The 21907-nt window shown below is 43.5% G+C and overlaps 1 protein-coding gene across 5 annotated transcripts in view; it reads right to left on the bottom strand.

Moving 5' to 3' along the window:
- Nucleotides 1-21907, bottom strand: part of ARHGAP32 (Rho GTPase activating protein 32) — a 204222-nt gene that overhangs the window by 106971 nt on the left and 75344 nt on the right. For 2 of the 5 annotated variants that reach the window (XM_071768841.1, XM_071768838.1), the window contains exons 2-5: nt 18406-18514; nt 6181-6272; nt 5074-5115; nt 4617-4701 (exon numbers count right to left, since the gene is read on the bottom strand). The exons of 1 other annotated variant lie outside the window; for it this stretch is intronic. In XM_071768841.1, the coding sequence (XP_071624942.1) occupies nt 4617-4701; nt 5074-5115; nt 6181-6272; nt 18406-18513 (327 nt within the window). In that variant the 5' untranslated portion in view covers nt 18514. The remainder of the gene's footprint in view (nt 1-4616; nt 4702-5073; nt 5116-6180; nt 6273-18405; nt 18515-21907) is intronic. 2 more of the 5 variants (XM_071768842.1, XM_071768840.1) reach the window with 1 other exon arrangement.

The following is a 21907-nucleotide window of genomic DNA, read 5'->3' as shown; positions in this document are numbered from 1 at the left end:
CAAAAGAACAGAGCAAAGTTCAGGCTATTTTTTATGATTTTTACTGTGTATTTCTGTCTTGTAAAAGGAATTGGGGCAGGGGGGCTGCTGTTTCATGTTTCACTTGGTAAAGTAAATATTTTTTTTCTCTTTGTAAACACTTTGTCTATGAGTAGAATAACTCATGAGCCTGGAGCTGCTCATGACTGCCAAGAGACAGAAAGTTTTCATGCCCAAAGAAAAGCTGAGGCAATGAACAAGCCCCCTACACTGAAGGTAGTGAGCAGCCTGAGTTTAAAATCACTGCTGGAGATGGGAACCAAGCCCTCTGACTTCACACAGACACAGAGCAGGGACCAATCCTCCATTCCTCTTGGCTCTCCCTGCTCTCTGCAGAGGAATACTTTTACCTGTGGCAGAAACATCTTGAACAACCCCACTGAACTCTAGAGGAAGGAGTTAAAAAATGTTTCCATTTTTGATTCCTTTGCCATCCATCTCAGGAAAAAAATTACTGTTTGATTAACGTGCCTTCACACCCACATTTCCCTTCTCAGCCCCTTCCCTGGAGTATTATTAAATCAAAGAAAAAAAGCCAACCAAAAAGAAGATGACCCTGAAAAGTATTTTCTCAACAGGCTTTGCTGACAAAAGGCACAAGAACTGAACTGCTCTTTGCAATGCTTCTGACTCTTAAACCATGACAGAAAAATGCAATGAGAGGCACCCATCCCAGCAGCCACAAACACAGCCCCTGCTCCTGGCTGGAAAGCTGCAGCTTGCCAAAGGCTCCCAAAGCAGCAGCCACTGCTGAGCTGGGAACAGAGCTGCTGGGAGCTGCTGGGAGCTGCTGGGAGCTGCAGGAGGAAGGGATTCTGGTTCCAACACTTCCTTTACCACTGATAAGGGCTGTGCTCCTATCACTGCAATTCCAAGGCTTGGGAGATAAGAGAGGATCTTCCACACATGTAATCCCATCCTGGGCAGACAGGGTTATTTTTAGAAGGCAAACCCAGAGACAGATAAGGTGCTGTTGGAAGGGGTAAAGCTGTGTCAAATGCAAGATTGCTGAAGTGATAGGAGTGTCCATGACAGCACTTCCTCTCCTTTAGCAATGGAGCTTTTCAGGGAGCAAAAATATTATCTGGGAAGTGCAGAGCTGAGCAGCTCTCCATATTCCATTAGTAAACCCACTCAACTGAAGATAATTTTTTAATTCTTTCAAGTGAGGAACAAAGTCTTCATTTCTAGCAGGAAGTAAAGATATTTACAGAATACCTAAACACTATTGCTGGGGTTTTTATATAAGGTACATTAAGTAAATCACATTTGCACCATGCTGGGGGAAGAATCATTCTACTTTGCATAACGTAGCAAAATAGGGGTTTTTGTTGAAATAACATTAGCAGTCCCAAAGCTCACCAAAAGGCAGTGAGACTGTGACACAACTGCTTACTGGGACACTCAGGGGATGAATTAACATGAGCAGCTCTGCAGCTAAAACACAAAACCTGCAACAGGCAATCAAACTGTCCTGGGCTGAGCACCATGCTGAGGCACTGAGCTGATCAGGGATATATTATTTTAAGTTAAACTGGGATGATCAAGGCACTTCTGAAGTTAGATGTGTGGTGAGCCCTTCTGCCTAAATGCATTTAAGATGCTGAGCACTTGTAACTCCATGCTTCAGCTCAGCTGAACACCCTGATGCCCCATACAGCAACACCTGTACATATTTTTATACTGATAAAATGAGTTTTGACCTTCTAGAGAGAGGAGAGGCATCACAGGCAGATGTTAGCCAAGAGCTGGAGAGAAGGCAGCAGAACTGACCTGTGGAAGCCCCATCCAGCCCTGGCCTAAAGAGCATCTCTCTGGGGAGTCACAGACCTCAGTGAGGCTGAACCTGCTCTCACACACTGACCCACAGCAGAGTGGAATCTCTTATGTGCAACCTGGCTTTTCATCTTAAGAAAAATCAATGATGAAGCCTTAAAAAATGAATGAAGTAATAAATGTATTTCAGAAAAATCCCAGTGAAGTTCTGGCACTGAGGCAATCTGTAAAGCCCAAACTGTCAGCACAGCTTGGACATCAACTACCTGTGCCTGGCAAACCAGCAATTTTCTGCTGATGCAAGGTGTGTCTTGCTGGCAGATAGGGTTGAAACAAGTATAGCAGAAGAGAGAAACATCCCAGAATGTACCTGGTTGCCTTAGCATGGTGCTAGGATAAAAAGAGAGCAAATCCTTTTGAAACCATCTCCAAAATTTAATTTCAAATGATCTCATGAGGTGAAATGCCAAGATATTAATACCTATTGCACCATGAGAACTTATTATAAGTGACACAAACGTTACAAAACAATCTGAAATTTGGCCAGGCTGTTAATAGACAGCATTACACAATTCCTGACACAGGCAGATAATGCTCCATTCCTACTATGCAAATTTTTAACAGTGAATAGATTTTGAAAGGAGCTTACACCCACCACCCCTCAGCTGCAACCCAGTAACTCACTATTAGGTGCCAAGCTGTCATTTACAAGTCCCTTCAGCATTCTGCTATTCTCTGGTCTACCTTGTTATCCCAAAGGAGCCATCAATAATTGCCACCTCAGTAAAAGGCATCAGCTCTATCTGAAGCTATTTTTAAGTCTGTAAAATAATACTGCTGTTGCATTTCATGTATCTTATCATTAATACTGGTCTCCTACTAAGGAAATACTGTACTGCCCTACCCTTTTGTATATCAGGAGCAAAGCCCTGCTTTTAAGATATTTTTATCCATTTAAAAAAGTTATTACACCACAGGGATCCAGCAGAAATCTTGCTTAGAAAATGGAAGGGGAAAAAGAGGCATAGAACCTGATTCACCTCATTCAAGCACATGTTTTGCTTTAGGCACACAAAGAGTTAATCAGCCTGCACAGTTTTTCAGAGGTAGCAATGGGGGGAACAGAATTAACCCCCCAGCACACACACAGTCACACTGGGATGCCACTGCCTTCTCCTGGCTTCACAGCAACACAGACACTGTCAGAGGAATCAGCTCAGGGGCCTGACACAGCTGAAGAACCAATCCTCCTTTTTCTTCCTGGGTTATTCCTCCCCCAGGCAGTGTTCTGCAGCCAGCCCACTCCTCTGGTGTTGGTGTCCTGGTGCCTGAGGACACAGCACAGAGGAGAAGTGAGCAGGAGCAAGACACCACACAAGTAACTCCATCAGCCCCTGCTTGGGGAACTCCCCTCCAGAGCTTGATTTCAGTGTGTTGGCAGAACTACAGGAAGGCAATCTGTAAGGATTGTGTTATCTGATTTTACTTCTCCCTTTCAGGAGCACATAAATGGCAGTGTTTGAACCCTAGGAGTATGCCCTGCATCCTTCAATGCTCTGCAGAGCAGTGCCATGCACAGGGTCCCTCTCTAGCTTGCAGATGGTGCTGAACATCTCTGAACCACAGAAAGGGAAACCCAGAGGACAGCACAACACAAAGCACACCTGTGTGTACACAGAAACCTGCTCAACACCTACCTCAACATCCAACTTCTCTCCCAAATTACCTAAGTGTCAAACCAGAACATTACCAGGAGACTAGAAATAGGATCATAGATTAGTCACACCATTCCTCTAGACAGAAACTGAAAATAAAGGAACAGTTTGGCTTCAGCATCCTGAGGAGTGCTCCTGTGTGCACCCACAGCCCTCACCATCACTTGTGATATTTGCACTGGAGTCCTCTGTAAGCCCACTCTTGTCTAACTTGTTCTGCCCCTGTGTCTGCCCCTGCACAAGCACCAGGAGAAAGGACACACTTCCAGCCCTGAATAGGACCCTGACTCCTTCTCAGTGGGAATTTTACAGAGAGGAAGCCAACGGATGCATAATTCTGCTTGCAAAACTGTCAAGTGCAGAAACATGAAAGGCTGTAAATAATTCACTCTGTATTACAGGAAATGTTTTACAAATGAAAAGGTTGTAACCTCTTTTTTGGCTACAAGGCTGGCAGATGCTGGAGGCATTCCTGCTTAAGTGCAGAACAAGATGTGCCCTGTTCATGAGCAGCAATTCTTGGGTCTCTGCCCTCCCCAGTACTGCTGAATGAAAACTGCTTCTGCCTACATCTCTGCAGGATGGATCACAAAGGAGTGAAGCCTGCACACCCCTAGAAATGCAACTGGGGCTGACTGGCAATTTCTTCTATTCTGATGACACAGCTGCTGCAGTGCTCAATGCAGAGCTGAGGGAACACGAAGAGAATGGATGAATTTGAATTATTTATATTTACATAAACACGTTCACAAAATTGTTTAGATACACACACACACACACAGAGCAAAAATATGCATGCAGTTACTGCAGATGACTCAATAATAAATGTTTTATGCTGTCTCAAAACAGTGTCATCAGTCAAATCCACTGGAAAAAAAGTCATCTCCACTCTCAAAGGAGTGGCCACGTGGCTGAGTACACCAAGCTATTCCCAAGAAAGAGACCACACTGCTTCAACTTCCCACTGAACACTTTGCAACAAACTGAACAAACCTCAGCAGAGGTCCCCTCTGCCTTCTCCCTCACCAGGTTAGTTGGCAGCCAAACACCAAGATGGTTTGTATAAAAAAGAAATGCAGGACTCACCTGTATGTTGCCAAAGTCCACGTTTTCATAATGGAAATGTGCACATTCAGCCATCTTCGGGAAGTGACCCTTAGTAAAGGATAACCTGGAGCACATCAAAAGCACACTGTAAGAGAGCTGCAAAGCCCTGAAACGTTGCTCAGCATCAAGCACTCTTCTAAAATGTAGCCACAGATACAAAATAATGATTTTCTCATCCTAAAAGCCAAGGGAGCAGAGGGGTTTGCTGATGTGATGCACCGAAACAGAGGAGAACAGAACCAAAGGAGAAAGGAAAACTAAATTGCAAAGTGACTTTTCTCATGGCAGCCTTAAAGAACTGTGGGGCATTTCAGCAACACCAAAGCCCACATCTTCAGGAAATGGTGCAGGGAGAAGCTGCTCTACCTTCACAAATGCATTCTTGCAGTGCAAATAAACAGCCTTACACGAGACACATAGGAAAGGAGAACTTTACCTGTGAAAGGCATCACAGCCCATCAGTCCCGGGTTGATGTATCTGAGGGTGCAGAACAAATGCTATTTATCCTTTGCCTTTTTCAAATTCAGAAGTGAGGCATAATTATTCCCAAGTGTCTCCAGTTACCATGATGGCTGACAGAGAGATCCTCTGGCTCTGCAACATGCTCTTGCTTCTGCTGAAGCTATTATAGACTCCTATAGATATTTCTGGTGGTGAGCCAATGAGATTGTCATTATCTTGCTCTCTCTTCCCACGGGAATAGAAGTGGGAAGTGAGATGCTGCATCTGGCAGCTCAGCACTAGAACAAAGAGCCATTTCCCTTCCAGCAGCAGAGCACTACAGAGAGGTGATCTGAATGCTCAGATCCATCAATAGGAGGGAGCTCAGGGCCCCAAGTCAGCACTCTGAGCAAAGAGGAGTCAACTAATATTGATTGGTTCTGATTCCCCCCTTTGCAGGTTAGGGGTTTGAAACCTTAGCTGCAAGCATAATAAGCTGGTTTATATTCTCTGGCAGAGAATGAGGGAGGGAGGGGGAGAGAGAAAGAGAGTGTAAGCCCAGAGGAAAAAAAAAATCTGGGAGATCAAGGGAAAAACAAAATACCCCTAAAGAAGAAAAATTGTCAAGACTCATTCAAATGAAGAGGTACAGGGCAGAATGCAAAAAAAAAAAAAAAAAAAAAAAAAAAATTGGGCCACCCAATTGTCCTGGTCTAGCTTCCTGAAGCACAGGGAGACAGGAAAAAGGACCTCATTTATACACTGCCTTCTCCTTCAGTTTCTTTATATATAATGTTCTTTTTTTAAAAAAAAACAACACTGGTTCAGGAAGAAGTCACAGTAACAGTGAGCCCAAGACTTTGCTTCTCTGGCCATAAACAGGCAGAGTGCCAACAAAACCTCACACCCCCCCTGTTTTAGACAACATTAGCTACAATTTACTTTGTTTCACATGAATTTTGGTTGCTCAGATGAAGATATTCTACAGAACTGTTGGTGAATGCCCTTGCTGTATTGCAGCACCATAGCTAAAACCCAGACTATCAAAACTAGGAGCCCAGCAAAGATGGGGAAAAAAAAATCCCAGAAGACTGCTCTTACTTTTTTACATTCTTCACTTTCATACTTGCTGTGCTGCCACAGGTCCGGAGCGGCAGCTCCCCTGGGAGGTCAGGGATATCTGCACCTCTTGCCTGCAAAAAACAAAAAAGAAAAAGCAAAAGAAGTTAAAATTTCACTTTCATGCTATGGCCTAGACTGTGTATTTTTACCTAGATGTACAAACAGAGCTCAAATCTCAGTGCTACATACAAGGTGCACTTCTGCCTTTTAACAAGGAAAAGTGACCCTTGGGATTCTGACCCATGGTACTGTTAATTCCCAGCATTCATAACTGCTCCTGCTTTCTAAAAAAGAGATTTTCAGAGGCAGGAGTCTAACAATCATTCCTGAATTCCATACTCAGACCCCTCATTAGGTAGATATTTTCCATACACCTGTGCACTTGGATGCAGGTAGAGACAGCTGGATAGCTCAAACAGTGGAAAATCAAGGTAATGACAGAGCTGCTTGTATGGGGGAGGAAAGCTTTAAAAAAAAAAAGATGTTTGAAGCTATTGGTATAGGTGCATGAGCAGATTAAAATTCCTTAGTCGCTAAAATTCAGTTACTTCAGTAAGGTCAGAACTACAAACTCCCTCTTTTCATTTGTCTGTCATGTTTTGCCACCCTCTCCCTCCTCCAGCTGCTTTTCCATGAGCTGTCAGCTCTGGCAGCCACCAGCCCAGGCAGCAGGAGCTCCTCTTGCTGTGCTGGGCTCTAAGCAAAATGAGGGTTTTCAGGCAAAGCTCTTAGGAAGGGAGCAGTGATCAAACAGGAAGATCAGCACAGACTGATCACAGAGGAACTGGAGAAAAATCTGGTTCCCAAAGCTGGCCAGAGACAACTCAGTAGTGATGGGGGGGAGATCAGCTGAAGGAGCTTTTTGCTGCTTTATACAGTGCACTACAAAACTTGAATAATGTCCAAAACAGTAACTGTTCAAGCAAGAGGAAGAGAGGCACTTCAGAATTCTCTCTTTTAGAGGTCTGGAATGAAGAAGTAATACATGAAATCCATTTGCTAATGACAAGAGTAAAAAGACAAGTTCCCTGATCCAGAAGACTAGTACCAATGTTTCTCCAAGGTGGTTCACCCAAAGCTCTCTCTGAGCAGAGGAGATGGGTCCCAGAACTGGTACCCATTGCAGCAGAGAGCTGTAGCCAGCAGTGGAAAACACAGGAACAACTTGGTCCTCCCCCCCCAGACTTCAGAGTCAGACAATTACAATTCAAGCTGAACAGAACAGACAATGGGGGAATCTTTCTTACCCCCTTCCCTGAAGCTCTCATTCTAGCTTGACACGGGTCAATTTTACACGTGCTTCACCACAACACAAAGAGCAGCAGTTAAAAAAGTTAAACCCATTCACTTTATTCATTAACTTAGAGAAGCAGAGCCAGAGGGAGTGATTCCTCTCATTCAGCTCCAGACACACAGGAGGAATGCAGCTACAACTGTGTTACCTACCCCAGGCTACTTTTACAGGCACCAGAGATAAACAGGCACTTTGGGTCTGGTTCACCTACTTCAGACAAGCAGCTGAGGACAAAAGCAAGCGTGTGGCAGGGTATCCATTTCTTCCTTGACCCAGGGAATGAACCTGGCACAGACACACACACTGCAGACAGCTGAGTTCATGAAAACAACAGGACTGCAGCACATTCCCTGCTCCCAGACAGACTCCTGCTCCTGGAGCTCCCTTGGAAAAGGGAGGCTGCAGCTATCAGGAGTCAGCTCTCCACTTTGAACATCACTGGATAAATTTGAAGCCAGGAACACTCTCTCTTTGCCTACAAGAAAGCTGGGGGAGGGCTTTTGGCACAGGGGTGTCCTGAGAAGACATGGGGTAATGGTGCTCAACTTAAAGAGAGGAGATACAGGTTGGACATTAGGAAGAAATTCTGTAGTTTGAGGGTGCTGAGACCCTGGCACAGTTTGCCCAAGGAAGCTGTGGATGCTCCATCCCTGGAAGTGTTCAAAGCCAAGCTGGATGGGGCCTTGAGCAACCTGGGCTGGTGGGAGGTGTCCCTGCCCATGCAGGAGGGTTGGAACTGGATGAGCTTTAAGGTCCCTTCCAACCCAAACCTTTCTGTGATTGTGTGAGTTGTGCCTTTCAGAGCCCTGCACATAAGTGATGCTTCAGCTCCACAGCTGTACAGAACACGCACACCCACGCACTGGAGAAAAACAAGGACAATATTTATACTCTTAAATAAAACTGTCCTTGGCTGACTGACTGTTACTAGGCACACGATTATTTCAATATTTAATAGGACACTTGAGAGTCTCATTGTGAATTTTATCATTAGGAGGATCACCAATTTAATAAACCTCATAGGTCATTTACATAAGAAAATAACTAATTACAGTAATAAAAGTGCCATTCCTGTAAGTTGCTCATAGGCAGAGCTGGATGGGCTTGCCTTAATTTGCTAAGGAACAGAATTTCTGTAGGAAGAAAAATTATTTTTCTTCTCCGTGAGCAGGAGAAGCTGGTGGGATATAAAAATGCATAAACAAATCTGACAGAAAAATGTGGGCTTCAAGCCAGTTTGCAGCAGTGGGTAGAGACTACCCTGGATCTGACTCAAAGCAGCGTAGGCAAAACTCACACCTCCAGGAGACCTAAATGCCAGCATCCCTCTCTGAATAAGTTTATTATCCTCTGGCTTCCAGTTATGTCCAAATTGTGCTGGAAGAAGATATCAGCCTCTCCCATTTCCAACAGCAAAGTATCCATTTAAATGACTACAATGAGATGAAATACAGTAATTAACTTCAGTTGCTTTTCCAAAAAGATCTGAGCTCTTTGGAGTCTGCTGCAGAATAACAAGTTCTCCCAAGTCTCAGAGTTGAGGAAAAAAGGGCAGAATGGTGATCTTGTGCAAGCTAAAATCTTAAGCAATGCCAGAAAAAAAAATGGTGAATAGATAGGTAAGTAAGAAAGAAACTTACTGCCATTCTAGAAACCACATTACTCAAAAAAGACCCAGCAGCTACTTCCCATTTCAAGTAAAAATCCACAGCTAGAGAAAAGCACACTTTGTTCAGCACTAGATTCATACCTGTTTTGACCCAAAACGTCATCCTAGACTTCCCTCCTCTCAAAACACAAAGCACTCCAAATAAGATTTGTCACCTTTTGTGCTTTGTGTCACAGTAATTGAATTTTTAAAAGAATTTTGAAACAGTTGAATTATTTACATCAGAGAATTGGCTAGCGAGCCTTCTGTGGAGCCCTAGTAATTGCCTAGCAAATCTCTTTATGCAAATTATTGAGTCCAATTTTCACAGCTTAACACCAGTGCTACATCCATCTGCTTTGGTCCAAAACTTGGTAAACAAATTAGGTCTTGACCTTAAGTGCAGGCTCTTGACTTCAGCAGGATCCTCAGTCCTCCTACATTTCCACAGAAGGTTTTTGAGCACCATCCATGTCCCCTGCACTTGCATCAGGAGAAGCTGGGACAACACTGGAGACTTTCAGGATTTTATAACAGGCACCTACCTTGATTCCAAAGCAAGTAGATCCCACTAAAATGTTGCTCCAGTTCTGGGAGAACTCCTGCCTGTCTGTCCCATTCCCTCATGGATGGCCATTCTATTTCTGAATCATCCCAGTGGGTTACTGGTGGGTATCAGGAGAGCTCTGAGGCACCATCACTTGTGCTGCTGCTTAACTCCCCAGGAAGCTGAGAGCTCTCTCCCAAATCTGGGGGTCCAGCTTTAAGCATCAGAGCTTGAAATTTTTGGTCTTTATAGACATGATTTGGAAAACTTCAGCTTTGTGCTCTCTAGCACAAAAAACCTGCTCATAAATAATTTATATGTAGCAATCCACTGCATAATGTGAATGGATTTTCTCCTAAGAAGTCTCATAGCATTTATCAGCAAACATGTCAACCTGTCTCCCTCACATCCACAAACATAACACAACCTGGAAGAACTCATAAAATTGAAGAAAACAACGTGATAAAGTTTCCACTTTAGCATCCCCAACAGGGGAGAGCATGGATCCAATGCAACCCACAGCCCTCTCCTCCTGCCCCAGCCTTAACACTGGGACCCACAGGAAGAGAAGGAAAAGTAGAATCCCACCAGGCTCCAGCAGCCCCATAAAGAGCAGACTGGCTCTGCCCAATACTTCCATAAAACCCCTGAGGAGGGACCATACACAGGAACAGACACAACACAAACCTGACAGCTCAGCACGTACCTGTGCTATGGAATTCACCTGGGATTTCTGGAGGTACAAGTTCACTCTAATCCAAGGTTAACATAAAGCAAGAATAACTGTTAGACATGCAGTAACATTTATCTATCTGCCTACCATCAGCCTCTCACCAGAATCTGTTTGGAGGGACCAGACTGCTCTGGATTCCTTCAGCAAATGGCCTTCTTTCTAAAAATGGTAGAGCTGATTCAAAATGCTAGCTGGTTTCCATGACAGCCTTTCCTTTACATCATCCTCATTTCTCCTCGAATTTCTTGGAGGGGGGGGAAAAATAAAAAAAAGAAAGGGAAGAAAAGAAACTACTGCAAAACTTCGCCAAGCTTTCAGAAAAAAAAAACCCAAAAACTAAGTTTCTGCACTGCAGAAGTGCAGGAAAGAGAACTTCTGTTTCAGTAAGTGACCTTACTCTGTGACCTTACTACTTCATCTGAGTGTGAGGATGAACTCAAGTGGCCAGTTCCACACTTCAGCAGCTGACCTGGGTGTTTAACCCCAAGGACATCACCAGCTACTCCAAATTTTGGTACCAAAGAGCTACACAACACTGGCTCCACACCAACCTCTTCACAGGGCTTGCTCTCCAGTGTTAAAAAGAAACTGTCCTACAAAAGGCTCCAGTTTTTACCAATTACTTGGTTACTAGTCCTGCTTTTGCCAATTACTGCTCAGGATTTAGCCTGAAGCACAAGGAAAAAAGAAATCTGGTTCATCTCAGCTTTGTACTACACAGGCACTGAATCCAGGGAGAGAATGCTCTCTCTGGTTGCCCACAATAAATAACTCAGTGAAGCTAAGGAAAAATGATTCCCCTGAACTGAAACTCACCACATCCAAGCAACTACAAAAAAACTCCAAATGGAAGGTCCCAATCCTGCAGTATTTAGCACCTTAAAGGATTAAAATGCACCTGAGCACCAAAGGGCTGGAACTAGGTCACTTGTTTGCATGGAAGAAAGGTACAGGAATTGATGGAGATAAAACATCTGTCCAAAAATGTCCAAGGTATAGTGGCAATACAAGGAAAAAGTATTTGCCAAGTTCTTCATATTACCACTTGCCACTGATTAAGTTTGTGCATGCAGATTACTTTCCTGTTTTGATACAGGGTGCTTGTGTCACTTTTATTTTAGCTCCATTTCTCAGGGCTGCCCAAGATATTTGGACACATGATTCTGTGCTGCTGTGATTTAAAATGAAGAAGCAATTGCACCTGGTTTATGTACCCAGGTCCAACAGTCTCAGCTGACAGAAAAATATCTGCTCACTAGACTACAGCAGCGTTACCAAAGAAATGAAAAAATAAAAAAAATACCCCCCCTCGAACTCTACATTTCCCAATTGACCATTTCCAGGAATTAATTTCTGTGCTGTTCACAGCCTGATCAGCAGAGTGCAGCACTGGCACATTTAATACCCACCTGGAGTCTACTCAAGGCTGCAAACCAAGGAGCAGCTCCTGTTCTGGTCCCCAAGGGGCCTGTGTACCCATCTATATTTGCAGAAGGCGGCTGCACAGCCTCACTCAGAAAGGAGCAAGGCATCAGATAAATTTTACCTTTGAGAGAGCAAGGTTTTAGCACAGTCTGATTACAGCAATCCAAGCCACTGTGTGCAAGGAAACAGCTTTGAGATCCATCAGAAAGCACAAAGATGTTTTTCAGAATGAGAACCATTTTAACTATTTTTTTTTTAACTGAACTCCTCACTTAGCTCATCAGTGAGTGCAAACTTCTTCATCCCTGTTGCAAAGAAAAAAAAAAAATCTTTCCTGATGTGCCAAGGGGTAGCTGTAGGACTGACTGGGTGATGTGCAGGCACACCTGGACTCAGTACAGGTAGTACTGACTTTTTAATTTAGCTCTAATTTGGAATGTGGGCAAAAGTTACCCAGAGACACCCTGAAAATCTCATGGTAAAGGAGAAATATAATAGAGGAGAGGCAGTGAAAAAAGGGCTCCCAGTAGGGAAACTCTGAATACTGGCCATGCACATTCATTACCCCATGTCTAGGAAATCTGCATTCAATAAAGAAGATACTTTAATGTGTATCATTTTTTTGAATTTGGGACTTCAATTCTATTTTCCACGTTCCCTGTCAATGCTGAATTGTTCTGGCCAGTACTCACTGCATGGCATGGTTAACAGTGAATTCTTCTCTTTCAAAAGACCACACAGGATGTGTTTTTTCTGCTCCCAGCTTTTCCCCTCCAAAGAGGGAAAAATAAGGAGAAAAAAAAACAAAAACCAACCCACAACTTGAAAGCATTGCCATGAGCTGGCAAATTAAGGGAAACTTCTCATTCCTGAGACAGCATTATAGAGGAGTTAGTCCAGGGCATCCATTTCCCAGAGTTTAAAAGATCAGTCTGGAAAGAACAAAGAACAAATTCTTAACTATTCATCTCCTGTCTTTTTCAAATGCAGCTCACTAGCTGGCAGCTCCTGGATAAAACCATCTCATCTCCAGTTCACATGTAAAACAACTAATTTGGTAAGTGGGAGCTGCAACCCAGGGTAAGCAGCTTGGCAGCTCTATCAACCTACTTTGGCAGCATTATTGTCACTGTGACCACAACTCCCCCTGAAAGCAGCCTCATTCTGTGTCACCACCAGATTTCCTGAGTGAGGCAGGAGGAGATGGCAGGAAATTGATCTCTGCAGAGGAATCAAATGCACTCAGAGGAGGGGGATTATTCCCAGCAAAACAGCCCCCCCCACACTTGTATTTTCTTTCCTTGCTACCATTTCTTTGCAAGACAAAAATGGGTGCAGGAAGCCAAACTGCCCGTGCAGGGCCAGCATTAGCATGAGAACTACCTGGCAGCTTCAAGTTTGGGTTTGCCATTGCTATAGAGAGCACTGAGCTCCCCTGATTACCATTCACAAAGGTCCCAGCCCAGGGAGCTGCAGCCCTGCAGTACCCAACCTCACATAATAGCAGCCTGGCTATGGAATGCACTTTCTTTAAGAACAAAAATCCCACATCCAATATGCGTGGGAAAGGCAGCCAGGGTTAGTGCTTCTTCTGTACAGCCTGCAAAATAAATTTTAGAAAAAAAGCCACAGGAAAAAAAGAGCATCCGATGAGCACAATCCTTTGATTCCAGTTCCCTGTTGGTAAAAAAAAAAAAAAAAAAAAAAAAAAAAAGACCCCCAAAATCCCAGACTCTGTTTGATGCAGCATTTCTACAGTCTCTTGTTTCCCAGAGGGAGGAGGGGGTCCTGATCATGGCTGAGTTACAAAAGGACAAGTGGAGCTTTGGGCTGTTATGGTAGAAAGCAATTTCTCATCACACAAAAAACTACAGGGATGAACTCAGCAAATACCACTCTGGTAATTCCCCTGGCCATACTCTGTGATTATGCAAATAACAAAGTTCTGTTATGTTGCAGGTATAAATCAGCTTAGAAATTGAAGGATTTTCCCAATGCAGTAAAAGAAAGGCTGGGAAGGTGAAAGAAAGAACAGCCTGATATTTAGCCCCAGTATGTGAGTCAGTAGAGTTAAATTAATAATTTATATTTATTCACATAAAGCCAGTTGGGACTCAGCTTTTCTTTTACAGAAAGAGCTGCTTCCAATGGAATAAAACAGAAAAGTGGCATATGAAACACTCCATTTCCAAGCCCTTACAGGGATGGGAAGAATGCAGCTACTCATAACGTGCAATTTACACCAGAAGCTGACCCTAAACTTCTGAAGAACAGAAGGGTCAGCTCACTAATGTTGTTCAAGGGTTGCCCAGGAAAGCTTGGCCTGGGATCAGAGCTGCTGGGCAGGAAAACTGGGGCAGGATTCCTTCCAGCAGCCTTCCTGACCAGCTCTTCCAAACCCTGTTCTGCTCCGTGAGCTGGGTCTCAGAACCAGGTTAGGAGAGCTGACACAGACATTCATTGGGACAAATGGGATGTGACAGTGCTCCCAGTGAGGACCTGACACCCCTGGGGTGAGGGCAGGGCAGGAGAAGAGCTGCAGAAAGGTCTTTTCTTTCCATGCAAAATCTCCAGCAAACTCAGGAAGGGGAATGACAGCCTCTTCCTCACCTCAGCAATAACCTCAGCTCTGCAGAGATGACAAACTCTGTCCTCAGGGAATGCTTCCTTGCAATTCATAATATTATTAGGCAAAAACAAGGTGGGATTTTTTTCCCCTAAAGATCAAGACTGAAGGTAAGAGAAAGCAAATTGAGAACTAGAAAAAAACCACAGGCACAGAGAAAAAAAACCCAACCATAACCAGAAGACACTGCTACACACTGATGGAACTGTCCCACAGCACTTCACCTATTGAGATGAGGAGAAGCAGCCACACAGGATTCCAGGAACTGCCACAAAGCAAGAATCAAAAACTTTGGATTCTGAGACCATATTAAAGGGCAACTTCAGATGTTTTCAAATAGAAACTATTTGTTGCAGTACAAGATACAGAGCAAATCAAGGACAGACCCTAAAACTTCTTTACACTCTCAGAAGCAGTGTCAGGAGCACTGAGCCCAAGGACAGTTTCATGGCCCTGAAGAGGTAAAGACTATTTTTGAAACTCCCATCCCAACCTTTCAGCCCCAGGCTACTCTCTCCTACTTCCTCTCATTGCAGCTGCAACTCTTTTAGTGGCTATAGTACAAGTCCCTGAAACAATCCAGATGATAGAGGAAAGCCAAACTTGTTTTGGGGGATTGTTTTTAAATGGGAGTAGCTCAGTGATTCACTCCCCAACACTTCATCCCAGAATCTCTCCTGTTTTAAGTGTCCTGAGATCATCCTGTGCAGCATGGGAGGTGGGAAGGAATAAGTTTCTGGTAGCAAGCTCCTCCTGCATCTCTTTCAGACTTTCTTGGAGCAACACTAAGGCAAAGCTGAAGCATTAGCACTACACCAGCACAAACCCACTGGGTTTGGCAGCCAGAATCAGCTGTGCCCTAGAAACCCTGGGAAACAACCAACTTCTCTGATCCTGCCTTAGCAAATTCTAAATCATTTCTTCTTTGCTAAATGTTGCATACATGTAGATTTTAAAACAGCAGTTGAAGAAATGTAATTTTTTTCCTCCCAGATCAACAGTGCATACACTGGAAAGTAACTGGAACTAGAAACAATTGCTTCTATAGCATTGCCAATTAAAATGAAATGATTGCTATAAATTAATACTTACTGCCAAAAATACAGTATCTGTTCTGGTTTAATTGAACTCATTTAATTGGCAAACCCAAATGGAAGCCAATGTGCCAATTAAGTGATTGTCCCAATTTTCAAAGATTCTCAGGGACAAGCTTCAAGTCAGCCTGTGAGATGAAGATGCCTCTCAGCAAGCTAAAGAACCACACACAACATCCCACTTGCCAAGAGCTTAACGAGAGAAAAACCCCACTTGATTCATGCAGCAACAACAAGGAACACAAGTTCTGTGAACTGAAAATGAAATATAGGTTACTGATACAATGCCAGCCCAGAACTGTTTTGACCAAAATATTATTACAGCCTGATGGCTGCTTGGTGTGTCACGTGGCACATTTGTCTTGTCTCAATGCCTGGATTGTCCACACTGCCTGAAATCCCATTTCTGTCTCATTGTTATCCTCGTTCCAAATGCTGCCCTGTGACCTATCTGCTACACACTCTAAGCTGCAGCAATTCACACAAAAATGCTGCCAAGTGCTGGAGAGAGAAGATGCACCATGGTTTCTGTAGGATTAGCAGGAGGCTTTACCAACCCGGGCAAGTCAGAAGCCTGAGAGGCTTCATCAGCACAAAACTAACCCCAAACTTCAAAGCAACATTTTCCACAGCAGTTAAGAAAGGCAATGACTCTGGAGACTCAGAGCCAGAAGCCAAGTGCTGAAGCACCTAGGTGAAGAAACAGCTAAAGCCTATTCCCAGTGAACTGGCCAAGAATTGAAAAGCAACCAACCACAAGTAACTTAAAAAGAAACCCTCCATACTCCTCATTTTTTGCATCTATTCTTGCAGAACCAACAATTAAGATCTGGGGCAGCCCTGGGCTAAGTGCTGTATAAAGAATGAGAAACAAACCCTGCACTAAGGAGAGCAAAATCTTTCTTTAAACCTTTACAATTCACTAATCTCTACACACTGTTAGAAATTGCATTTAAAAATAGTTTTCTCCTCACTCATGTCCCAGATTTAAAGGAGTGATATATTGAGGTCTCATTAAAAAGCCTTTATTACCTTCCCAAGCCATGGTATGTTACCTCATCTGGTTTCAAATGCTGAAAATACTCCAGATCTCCAAATTCATCTGACCTGCTCTAAGAACTCAGATTATTTCAGGGACTTCCTAGGACAGGCTCTGTGGCTTTCTAAATCTGTACCAACTGCCAGCTCCCTGCCCTCTTGTTCACTTCTGCTTTTCACAGATTGAAGGACAGTTTCCCATCAGTCATTCAGAGGCTCCTGGATCACACCTTTCCCTGGCAACCTGGTTATAAAACTTGTAACACTTGGGGCACTGTGATGAGCACCTCACTAACTTCATTATGGACAATCATACTTCTGGATCCTGAAAGCTCCAGGTGTGCACTGCAGAGGGAAAAGCTGATTTCCTCCTGCTGTGGTCACCTCCAGCCAGGAATGAATTCATCTCTGCAGTCTGCAGGATGTTCTTCAGCAACATACATATAGATACCTACAAAAGAAATCCTATTTCTAGTTTTGGAGTGAGTATATCCATCCTGTCTCCAGGATCTGTCAGGTTAATGCAGCTTCAGGTGGTACCTTTTTGTGACAGGGTGCATAAATATTTTCATCTTTATCTCACTGTTCTAATCCTGCTTCCCCACAAAATTTAGACAAATGGGAGAAGGAGGCAATGGGATTAGAGCACCCAGCCTGCTGGGGAGAGGCAGGAGGTGCTGAGAGCAAGGCAGCTGGACAGCAAGAGGAAGGAAACATAATATTAGGTACAAATGTCAATTTATGCTCAAGCTAATGACAGCTGCTTTGTAGGCTTGTATGAGAAATATCTAAAGGCTCTCTTTCACAACATCTTTTTTTGTAACATAGAAATAGAGCACTCCTCAGAACTCTACAAGATGCTCCTTTCCTTTAAATAACTATTTCAGAGAAATGTTACAAAATCCATATTCTGTGATACGACTTGGCTCAAATATGGCTTTTTATCCCTAGAACTTAAGTGTTCTACAAAGAAAGTCAATATTATCAACTCCATTTTCCAAACTGGAGCACAGAAAGAAAAAACCAGCTTGTCTGAAGGTTACCCAGCAGTGCAGGGGGAATAGGAGGCAGAAGCAGTGAGGAAAGCAGTGTAATTAACATGGCCAAATTCTAAAAATACAGCACATGAGCTGGGGGAGGGAATACAAAATGTAGCAGTCCTTGAGGGCTACCCAGGCAGTTGGCATCTCCTCTGACTCCTGAGAAGTCTGTCCAGCTTGTGTTGCACCTCATTCAGAGGATTTCACAACTACAAGGAAGTGCTAAGAACCACCAGAAGGACCCAAACAAACCAGGTCTGTAAGACAAACCCACCTGCCTTTCTGCTAAGCTACACAACCAAGGAACAAGAAGTTTTCACACTGAGGTTTTCACTCAGCTTTCACACTGAGGTTTTATTTCTCAGACAGACTTAGGCAGCATTTTGCTAAAATCTTCCTCTTCCACAATGCTGCATGCTTCAAAGAGCATGTTTTTACAAGGAGTTGCCTTTATGCTCAAAAGTCTTCCTGAAAAAGAGCTTAATGCAGACTGAAAATCATTGTGACATTATGGACCTTTTAATTGGTTACTGGAGCTGCTTTGGGGCACATATTAATAGGGCAGAAGCATAATGCATCCTCCTCCTTTCTCTCCTTGACAAACTGCCAGAGGAAGGAAAGTATTTTGGTCTCGTTGAAAGTTCAACACAATCCATGTAGAAATGTGAAACTCAGGGAAGAGAAATCAACGTGTAACTAGAATATAGATTGTTCAGGACCAAAAGTAAAGCATAAGGAAAAAGTAAGGAGGTGTTTTACCATAGCACTGAGAGTCTCCTCCCAGTCTGGCCTCTCTCTGGGATGGATGCTTCTCTGAAGCTCTGGCACAAAGTCATCTTCTTCTGTATGTATAGAGGACTTCATCATTCTGGAAGGGAGGACAGAGAGGTTTGATACTCAGTGACAATTTCCAGGTGTTACAGTGATCAGTTACCTGGCTCACACAACACTACAAATGCTTTTCTCAATGCAGAACTCTTACAGACTTTTAAGTTTCTCTTACTTCTCCATGATACAAGAAGGACAAAAAGAAACCCAGCAGGGAGAAATCTGCACTTCCTAATCAATCACAGGATGATTTTATTTAACCACTGCACAATTTGCAAGTATTAAAACACAGAAAAATGCAGAGGAGTAATTTTCAGTCCATTTCAACAAAATTGTTTCTATTGCCCAGGCAAACAATATCAGCCTTAGAAGAAAAAACATACACATTCATTCCTGAGATGTTATTGCCTGTGTTGCCTGAAACAGAGACAAAAGTTTCCGTATCTTCCCCTGCATCCACATCCCAAGGCCTGAACCACCAGCTCTCCCACTACCTACTGATCCCACCTGCAGACTGAGCTCTGCCTCAGCTCTGCAGGGATGTGCTCAGACCAGTCTCATTTTCTCAAGGTAAACTTCTCTTCAGATAAGGAGCTGCCTTGCAAATACTCTATCAAGTCTATTTCAAGCCTGCAGAGGGATCAGAGGCTCCAAATGAAAATGGAAGAAGTATTCCTGAGAGTGGCTCAGCCTGAGATGTTCTACATGGCACCCAAGGCTGTCTGAATGGGCTTTTGATGGGATCCTGGCACAGATCTGGAGGCCCAGATGCCTGCTGAAGGTCTGGTGTCATCCATCCTGCCCTCAGTAAATAGCAGGTTCAGACAGGCTTTTAATTCATTAATAGATCACCAATTATTCACCCAGAATAAGCATTTTGTAAACATCACCACACAGAGCCAGGCAGAAAGGCAGAGCTGGTTTTGCTAAATGTTAACTCTGCTGATTTATGGACCTTTTCCCCAAAATCAAGCACAGTGAAAGCCAGAGAAGAAAATTCCTCTGCTTCAGGTCCAATATTTAACATTCTGAAGCCCCCACATGCTGGTTGAGATGGGGAAGGAAGTGCCTGGGCCAAAGCATCCAGCTCTTTGTGCCCTACATGAGGGTTAAAAATGAAGTCATTAACACTCATTAATTGCATGGCTGGGTTACAGAACTATATCCCATCCAATTTTATACCTAGCTTTGTGAGCACAACTCTGCTCTAATAAAAAACACATCCCAGAGAATATGGGCCTCAAAAGCCAAAGTCAGAGTGCCTCAGGCCAATGCTGTTAACTGGTTTCATGAGCCATTCCCACCACAAACATCACCAAATCAAAGTAGAGCAGTCCCTGATGAGGTAATAAAAAATACAGCTCCCTGGTTAAAGTTGTATGTATCTGACAAAAACTCTATGAAAATACCCTGAGTGAGAACAGAGAGCTGCAATGCCACCTTTGCAATGTATGCCTGCAAAGAACTGCATTTCTGTAACCTGAAAATTTGCTGCTCAGAGTAGCAGCTCTTTCATTTCTCCTTTGCATATCCAAAGTGGGAAGATCTACTCTGTTTCCTACCATCCCAGCTCCACCACATGAGAAGTTTGCCCCTTATTTTAACTGAAAGTAAAAGCTGAAACCTGCTGGTTGCAGAAAAAAAAAAAAAAATATTATGCAACTCAAAATAAAAATGAAAATAATAATCTGTGGGGCTTTTTAAATCAAGCTCAGGATTTTGAAAAAGGCTCAATAAGGCTTTCACCATTATTGGCTTTGGCAATATTGCAGTTGTACAAAGACTCTGAATAAATCATCCCAGGGCAGCTTTGGTTGACTGCCACTGGACAACAGTTGATGTAATTCCATGGGGTGCTGGAATTCAAGGCAGGGTAACATGATCAGGACTCACCCTTCCACAGCCACCTCTTTCTCAGTGCAGAGACTTGAACCCAAGGAGACTGAATTTACATCTTTACATGAATTTACATCAGCACTCTGGATTACAAATGGATTTACTGCATACACAACTTCTCAGCCTTGTGGCAATTCCTCCTGGACTTCTCCAGAGAAATCTGGTTTCCTTGGGAGAAGAAAATGCTCTGGATGCCTAAAATGTTGCCAGTCCCACCAGGCTGCCCAAGGCCTCCTCCTCCTCTCAGCAGGGAAGTCACAGACACGAGATCTCACCACTCCCTCCTCCCAGCTCCTGCCTCTCAGCACACCAACCCCTCACTACTTTCCTCAAACTTTACCACCCAAGTAAACAGGAGAGGGCAGGGACTGGGAATGAAGGTTATAAACCACACTACATGCACTTCCCAGCCCCTGTGTACAGGGAACATTTTCAGCCACACCTGGGAAGATGCTTAAAATGCAGGTGATGGGGGCAGGGTGTTCTGTTTGAAAAGAACCTTGGGAATCAGCCCCAGGTTCTGGGGCTCTGTCCTCAGAGCAGCCAGCCATGGATGTCAGGGTACCCAGGCCTTTTGACCCATCTATTCACTCATTTGTTTCATTGGATTTTGCCTATAAAACTCCATGATAAGCTCTTACCAAACCCTTCCCACTGAGATCATGAGGTACAGTAAATTCTTTGAGCATGTGCCAGAATTATTCCATGAAATATTTTACTACTGATGGAAATTAAATACTTTGTCACAGTACAAAAAAAAACCATGGGCAATTATACTGAAGATTTTCTTACACAATTATGTACACTTGATAACCACCTGTGAACCCTTATTAATCTTTAATAGTAACTATTTAATTCCATGCCATCTGAGACAAGAGACCAAGGACTGCTAGAGATGCTACAGGTGATATTATTTATACCCAAAGTGTAGGAGCTTTTTTCCTCCCTATCCTTGATCTGGACAAAGGCAAATAATTTGGGTGAATTAGCAGTGATGAAATATGGGCAGAAGCAGGGCCAGAAAGGAGGAGGAGGAGGCAGCAAAGCAGCTACTCAAAATACTCCTTTTTACAGTGTTCCAGCAGACTTTCCCAGAACTCTGCATTCTGAAGGATGACAGAGAACAGAACCAAAGCTCAGGGTCCCTGGGAAAGCTGTCATGGAAAGGCTGCCAGGACTGGCATCCACCTGCACCAAGACCAAGCATGATTTCCTCAGGCACCCCCAGATCATCTTTGGGATTTATCCAGGAACTCAGCCAGCCCTTTGCAAAGCTGAGCCCTATAAGCCCCAAATGCGAAACTGATCCCAGTGTAACTGGGAGCATTGGGAAAGAACCTCACTCCAAAAAAAGCCTGGAATATTATATAAATACACCCATAATCATAGATATATGTATAATCATATGCTTTTATGCAGGGATATTCTGTATATTTGACATTATTTTCATTTCTACAGAAAATAAATAGCACAAAATACATTCACATGCCTGATTCACCACAAACATCAGGCTGCAACAAGACTGATTATCTTCTTG

The sequence above is a fragment of the Heliangelus exortis genome, chromosome 26 (genome assembly GCF_036169615.1).
Source record: "Heliangelus exortis chromosome 26, bHelExo1.hap1, whole genome shotgun sequence".
In the NCBI taxonomy this organism is placed as follows: Eukaryota; Metazoa; Chordata; class Aves; order Apodiformes; family Trochilidae; genus Heliangelus; species Heliangelus exortis.
The sequence above is the reverse complement of the archived record's forward strand: the minus strand, read 5'-3'. Positions and strand labels throughout refer to the sequence as shown.